Source organism: Lipotes vexillifer, unplaced genomic scaffold (assembly GCF_000442215.2).
Source record: "Lipotes vexillifer unplaced genomic scaffold, Lipotes_vexillifer_v1.1 scaffold500, whole genome shotgun sequence".
Taxonomy (NCBI): Eukaryota; Metazoa; Chordata; class Mammalia; order Artiodactyla; family Lipotidae; genus Lipotes; species Lipotes vexillifer.
The window spans coordinates 2029515-2036786 of NW_006778765.1; the positions used below are offsets into that span (position 1 = coordinate 2029515).

At 58.0% G+C, this 7272-nt stretch overlaps 1 protein-coding gene across 3 annotated transcripts in view; it reads left to right on the forward strand.

Annotated features, from left to right (window-relative positions):
* The window catches only part of ITIH1 (inter-alpha-trypsin inhibitor heavy chain 1), a 13691-nt gene extending 8231 nt beyond the window's left edge, over positions 1 to 5460 (forward strand). For 2 of the 3 annotated variants that reach the window (XM_007451874.1, XM_007451876.1), the window contains exons 14-22: positions 539 to 693; positions 791 to 805; positions 1228 to 1248; positions 1711 to 1791; positions 1902 to 2015; positions 3039 to 3240; positions 4163 to 4335; positions 4927 to 5038; positions 5194 to 5323. In XM_007451874.1, the coding sequence (XP_007451936.1) occupies positions 539 to 693; positions 791 to 805; positions 1228 to 1248; positions 1711 to 1791; positions 1902 to 2015; positions 3039 to 3240; positions 4163 to 4335; positions 4927 to 5038; positions 5194 to 5323 (1003 nt within the window). Of the gene's footprint in view, positions 1 to 538; positions 694 to 790; positions 806 to 1227; positions 1249 to 1710; positions 1792 to 1901; positions 2016 to 3038; positions 3241 to 4162; positions 4336 to 4926; positions 5039 to 5193 lie in introns of all 3 variants that reach the window. The other variant, XM_007451875.1, reaches the window with a different exon arrangement.
* The last annotated feature ends 1812 nt before the right edge of the window (positions 5461 to 7272 follow it).

Below are 7272 nucleotides of genomic sequence, written 5' to 3' on the forward strand. Positions count from 1 at the left end.
CCCCCCCCCCCCGCCCTGGGCCTTTGGACTACAGAGGGGCGGTTCTAGGCCTTGGAGGTTGCAAGCAGGTCAGATTTACTGGTCTCTGACTTTGCTCACTGAGTTAATATCAACCAGGCAGTCAGTAGTGTGGTCAGGGCCCGCTGGGGGCACAGGGCTGCCCCTTTTGCCCCCACTGAGCGGCTGCAGGGGAGGCTTTTCTTTACTGCGGGGCTGCTGTGTCCAGACACACTCATTTAATCCTCACAACGTGCCGAGCAAACCGAGGTTCAGAGAGGTTAGACCACTTGCCAGGATCTCACAGCTATTGAATTCTCTGTGTATTTCTGAGGCACATCCCCCAGCCCTGCCAGACCTCCAGGTTTTCTCTGAGGGAGGCCTTTAAATCATGAGGTCCTTGAAGACAGCCCCTGGGCGGGGGCACTGCAGGGACCTTGTAAACATTTGCTGAAAGAGTGAACAAAGGAAGGAAAGGACGAGGGAGTGCAAGTCCATTGTCATCCAAGCAGCGGGCTTAGAGCCGGTGTCTGTCTGGCAGGATGAAGTTGGAGGGGGCAGAGAAGGCCAACGTGTCAGCCAAGGCCCTGAAGATGTCGCTGGCCTATCAGTTTGTGACCCCGCTGACCTCCATGATCATCAGGGGCATGGCGGACCAAGACGGCCTGGAGCCCCTCATTGACAAGGCCCTGGAGGGTATGGGCTGGCAGAGGGGAGGCTGTGGGCATGGGGAGGCTTCTGAGAGCCAAAAATCTCCTGGGCGTTAATTCTCTTTCCTTTCTCTCCTTTCCAGATTCTCTGCCCTTGGGTGAGTTTTTAAATCACATTGATTTCCGCAAGGGGCTCCGGGTGGCTGGGCAAGTGGCACGTGCTCCAGCCGCCAGGCACACAGCACCCGCTCCCCCTGCCCTGCTCCACCCTTTCTTGGTCTCTTCCTTCCCCAAGATGCCCTTCCCTACTTTGCTGCAAACTAGTTGCTGCCTCCTGTGTGCTCGGGGAGCTCTTGCTCAGCCTGAACCCCTCCACTCCCCGGACTCCTTAGGGGCCCTACATGTGAGCATCCATCTACCAGGAGGGCTGGGACCCCCAGGAAGAGGGCTGGGACCCCCAGGAGGAGGGCGGGCCCAGGCCTGATTGGCCACCGGGCCCAGCTGCACTTGGGGAATGAGGCACGTGCCTTTCGTGTGGAGTGGGGAGAGTGACGCTGTCCTCTATTGCTGTCTTCTACAGAGATGGTGGGACCCAGAAAGAGTAAGTGGCAGCCATCCTGATGACACAGGTCTCTACCCCTCTACTCCACACATGGCCACCTCTCAGGCTGTGCATTCAGTCCTGAGCAAAGCCTGGGTCATCACCTATCTGCCTGATGAGGAAATGATAGCCTAAGGTTTTCTTCCTCTGCTCCAGCGTTCCTCGCTGCCTCTCACTGGGAACCGTCAGAACGCTCCCCCTGACCTGACCTGGCCTCCCCACCCCTATGCCACCAGCACCTCCCAGTTCCCAGGAAAGGAGATCGAGAGGGGGCCACGCCACTGTGCCGGGCCAAATTTCCATTCCCACATCACGAGAGGCGTCAAAGGCTCTGTGTCCACTCCGGCCCCTGTGGCCTCAGGCCAGCCTGCCTGGGTGGGAGGGGCCTCAGAAAAGGAGGCAGCAGCTCCAGGGAAGGCCCAGCTGCCTCCCTTCTAAGCGCCGTTCACTCTTGCCCGTCAGTCTTCATGCTGCTGGCCTCGCAGCCTTCTCCGACGCGCCCTAGCTCCGAGGTCCAGCAGTTGCCAAACCAAGTGACTGGAGGTGAGTCCTTGGGAGGGTCTGAGGGACACCCCTGCCTGACTGAACCCTTCTCCCCAGCCAGCCCCATGTGCCTAATACTCAATCTAATAGACTCCGTGCTGTGCCCCCAGTGGACACTGACCCCCACTTCCTCATCCACGTGCCCCAGAAAGAGGACACTCTGTGCTTCAATATCAACGAGGAGCCTGGTGTGGTCCTGAGCCTGGTGCAGGACCCTGACACAGGTACGGGTGACATTATGCCCTCTGCCAGAGAGGGTGGGGCCTGGGCTCCTCTGTCCTCAACGTTCAGCCATGAACAGGAAGGACAGTGGCTGTGGCCTCCACTCCCCTCACCCTGTGTACCCGCCACCTGGCTGGGCTCAGCATGCCTCCTTCATGCCCCATCCACCTGCCTGGGCCCTATACAGGGCCTGCTTCATGGGCATGTGACCTGTGCAGGTGCACAGGACCCTGCCCTTGGAAGGACTCCATGCTTGATTGAATACTCTGCTGTTGCATCTTGAAATTCTTAACAATTTTTGAATGAGGGGCTCCTCGTTTTCATTTTGTACTGAATCCCATAAATGATGCGGTGGCCCTGCCACACCCCCTCCCCCACCCCCCGCATGGCTGCAGGGGTCTTGGAGCCCACCTCCCCAGCAGGGCTCAGGTGATGGGAACAACGCCCTCTCCATCTGTCGGCCACTTCTCCCACCCTCCCAGTCCAGTCAGGCCATCTGCTAATATTTGTTGAGCACATCCTAAGGTCTGGAACCGAAACAAAGTCCTTGCTCTCGTGGAGTTTAGGAAAGGGAGATAAACAGGTGAACAAATTCTTAGCTGACAATTTCCCATCATGAGACGTGCTGTGTTGGGGTAGTGAAGACGGGGAGGGGGCTTTTGGCTGCTCAGTTCAGAGGAGGCTTCTGTGGAGAGGCCCACCTGCAGCACCTACTGTGATCTGCCCTGTGTCAGGGCCTGGGTCCACAGAGAAGGAGCAGGCCCAAGGCCTGTCCTCGGGAAGGTGACACCTCCTTCAGGGCCCAGAACCGAGGGCTAAGTCTCAGAGAGTTAGTGTGGCAGGAGGGGAGGGAGGCGGTGCTGCGAGCGGCCTGCACCTGTCCTGAAGGCCCCTCCCCTTGGGTGGTGAGGCCCTCAGAGCCCAAAGAGGGTGGGCATTGGGGGCGGCAGGAGCAAAGACTGGCTGGTGGGGTTCTAGGGAGAGCTGGGCCGCCCTGACCCGGATGGCCCCTCACCCCACTGCAGGCTTCTCAGTGAATGGCCAGCTCATCGGCAACGAGGCCAGTGGCCCCGGGAAGCATGAGGGCACGTACTTCGGGCGGCTGGGGATCGCAAACCCCGCAACAGGCTTCCAGATGGAAGTGACTCCTCAGAACATTACGCTGAACGCTGGCTCTGGCGGACCCATATTCTCCTGGAGGGACCAGGCCTCACTGCGGCAGAATGAGTAACCAGGCTGGGGCCGGGGCCTGGGAGGGGAGGCGGGGGTGGATGTGGTGAAGACCAAGGCGCGAAGCCCCAGAGCCAGCTCTGCTGCCCGAGCCTGCTGGGCCCTCATTCCCCGAGCTGTGTCAGTGTGTGACGTCCATGTGGCCTCCGTGTAGGCTGTGCAGACATGTCGGGCCCCGTGGACCACTCCCCACCCCTGACTCCCAATCTCCCTTGATTGCTGGGCACGTGCTCCGGGCCCAGCTGCCTGGATGCCTGTGCTCCCGTGGCACCCTCAACCTGCAGTCCACCGCTGTCTCCACCAAACCAAACCGACTCCTCCTTCCAGGCCCAGCGCATTGGCCACCTCTTCCCTGAAGCCATCCTAGTCCCTTCCTCTGCTGAACTCCAGCGTTCCCTAGGTTTCTCTTCCAGCCCCTGTCTTAGTATTGCCTTGCTTAGTGTTTGTTCCTTCCTTCACTCATTCATTCGTTCAACAAACTGCTGAGCACCAGAGCCCAATGCTGGGCAGCGGAGCTATAGGAAGAGGTGGGCAGAGTCCGGTATGGAGGACACGGATGATAAAAGTGGGAGTCAAAGAACACAGACTCATAATAGACAGGCTGGAGTCCAAGTCCTGGCTCTGCCACTCACCAGCTGTGTGACCTTGAGCAAGTTTTTTAACCTCTCTGAGCCTCAGTCCTCACAGGATCAGAGTGGGAAGTGAATGATGCAGTTTGCGTGGAGGGCTTAGCACAGAACCTAGCACATTGTAAGGGCCCCATACACAATAGCAACAAGTGGGAAGGAGCATGGAGCAGGTAACCGTCAACCCCCTGCGGGGAGAGGGGTTCATAAGAGCTGGGTCTCAAGGACAAGAGCAGCTGAATGGAGGGGGTGCAGTGCAGCCGCACTTGCCCTCATGGCACCTGGCCCCCCAGAGTGGTGGTGACCATCAACAGGAAGAGGAACCTGGTGGTGTCCGTGGAGGATGGGGGCACCTTCGAGGTCGTCCTGCACCGGGTATGGAAGGGGAGTGCCATCTGCCAGGACTTCCTGGGCTTCTACGTGCTGGATAGTCACCGGATGTCGGCACGGACACACGGGCTGCTGGGTACGGCTGGCTAGGCGGGCAGAGCTGTGGGGTGGGGTGTTGAAAGCAGAGGACTTACCCTGGGTCAGCTTTGCAGCGGGTCACCAGGATAGGCCCACCTCCAACGTGGCCTACAAGGCTCAGAGCTCCAAAGAGGGTCCCGGTGAAGGCTTGGCCCACAAAAAGGCTGCAATCAAACACAATGAAGCTAAAGGTTAACTGAGCCTGGGAGCGAGTGAGGAGAGGTCCGATTAGCAAATGGAAAGGTCCAGTGGACGCCCAGAGGCCTCCTGAGTGGGACGGGCCGTCGGCCACACTTCTGCTCCTTGTGGCCTTCCCGCAGTTCCTGTTCTCTACCCCTCAACCCTCTCTCCCCAGCCAGATTCCTCTGGAGTTGGTCCAGAAAGACAGGAGGTACAACCACCAGGCAATATATCTGCTTCTTTATAGCAAGTGAACTAAAGGTGGCTTTTGATGCCAAGATTTATGGAAACAGTCAAGCCCTTGAAAAACAATTGTTTAAGCAACTCTCTAAGCCTCCAGTGAGCACCTACTGAGCACAAGGCAGCAAGGCCCCCGATGGTAACTGCTGTCTCCCATATGCCTTTCCAGGACAATTCTTCCACCCCTTTGATTATAAAGTGTTCGACCTCCACCCAGGCTCTGACCCCACAAGGACAGACGCCACAATGGTGGTGAAGAAACGCCGGCTGATGGTCACCAGGTGGGTGGGCTGCTCTCCCAGCATCTCTGCCCTTGGCCTTCCCCATCGTTGCTCCAGGCCTTCCTCCAGGTGTCACAGGGTTGAGGTGGGCTTCCTGGGGCGGTGCAGCCCTGCCAGATCCAAAAGGTGACCCCAGCTGGCTTGTGTCTCCTCAGGGGCTTGCAAAAAGACTACAGCAAAGACCCCTGGCATGGGGCTGAGGTGACCTGCTGGTTCATCCACAACAACGGGGATGGGCTGATCGACGGTGTTCACACTGACTATATCGTCCCTGACATCTTCTGAGCCCCCAGCCAGCACACCAATCCTCCCTTGGGACCATGGCAGAGGAGGAGCCTGACCTGCTGCCCAGGCCACACCTCCCTGTCCAAGCTGGTCTCCTATGTCGAAGCACTCATGACTTCCATTAAAGAAAGGCTATGCCCAGCCCAGGCTGGCTGCTTTGCGGGAGGCGGGTGTGGCAGGAAGGCAACCCAAGATGTTGCTCCTCAGAAGGGCTCAGGAGTCACAGCAGACCAGGAGGCTGGGCGGGAGCCGGCACGAACTCTGCCCCCACCCCACCCTGTTCTCTGCAGCTGCCTGGCCCCGTGCCCTCTGAGTGTCCTGGGTGTCCCGTGCACACAGCCTCCCCTACAGGTCCAGAGACCAAAGGACACTCTGGCAGCACGTATAGGAACAACCCGTAACAGCTGCAGCTGCCCCAGTGCTTCCTGTAGCCAGGAGCTGTTCTAAGTGCCTGTGTTGAATTAATTAAATGTATACTCCCAACAGCCCTGGGGGATACTTTTATCATGAGTACTTTCAGCTGAGGTTAGGTAATTTGTCCAAAATCACTCATCTTTTAAGTGGCGGAGCTGGGATTTGAACCCATGCTATCTGGAGTCAGCATCTATGTGCTTAACTACCCCATGTAAATATTCCCATCAGGCTGGGAGGCTGATGGCCAAAGCCTGTTGGGATTTGGTTCTGGATATCCCAAACTACCACTTAACACGAACATGTGAAAGAAATACACGAAATATATATGGACTTGGGGTCCTGAAGAAGTCCTGCCAGGAGCTGAGGGTCACCTATTGGGGTCAGGGCCTCAGGAGGCAGTTTCCAGGCCTCCATCCTCCACTGGATTTCCCAGCTGGGGGTTTGGAACCTCTGAGAGCAGGCGTATTTCCCCAAAGCAGAGACGGCCACTGCCCAGAAGCTGTGATTTCAGGGGCCAGGAATAGCAGTCCACTGACTCCTCACACTGATGCCTGATACCCCTTCAGAATGCCTTCCCTGGGCCTTGTCTAGGGGCCCAGTTAAAATGTGACGTTACAGGGTGTGTGGAGATGAACTTGCACATTGGGGAGCCACTGGCCCTTTTGGCGAACGTTGATGGGCCTCCACCCACTCCTTTCCAAAGGGTTTCTGCTTCTTCTGGCTTCTGTCCAGTTCCCACTCCAGATGAGGCCCATGGGGGCTCAGATCAACAACACAAATGCTGAGGTCCAGAGCTGCCCCAAGCCCAGGGACACAGAGCCCTGAGGGGCAGCCAGTGGAACTTCAGAGCCCAGCCCACCGTCTGGCGTATCCTGGGCTTCTCAAGGGACAGCCACGGGCTGCCAGCTGGCTGGTCACCCTCAGCAAAGTCTGCCCAACTGGGGCCTCCTTTTCCCATCCTCTAGAGTGGAAATGGGGTGAACCTGAAGATCTCCTAGATTCCTTTAATTCGAAATTCTGTATGATGACTCTGGGTCCCTCCAAGGCCCCAGCTGTCCCTCAGGGGCCTCTTGAGCAACCTCAGAATTTCCTACTTTGAGTTGTCCCTCCACAACACTCCAAGAATTGGGGGATGAGGCGGTAGCCTGGAGGAGAGGGGCTGGGGAAAAGCCCTCAGGTGGCTGCAGGGCCGTGAGGAGGAGCCACTGGGCAATGCTGGCAGGACAAGAGTTCTGCCACCCCTGCCACAGCCCCAAGAGCCCAGTGGTCAGCGACCACAGACGCTGAAGATGACCTCATGAACTAGATGTCCTGGGAGCCAGACTGCAGGGACCTTCTCTCTGCTCCCAGGTGTCAGCCCTGAACTCGGTGCCTGCCAGCAGTGTGGGTCGGGGTTCAGGAGGCCTGAGGAGAGCAGGGACCCCCAGCCGGGCCTCAGCAGCTCCCTTTGTTGATCTGCTATTGTTTTGCTGACTTTGCAGCTCTCTGTCATTACTTCTGTGGCTCCTGCCACTTCCAGTCACTAGTCCACTCTT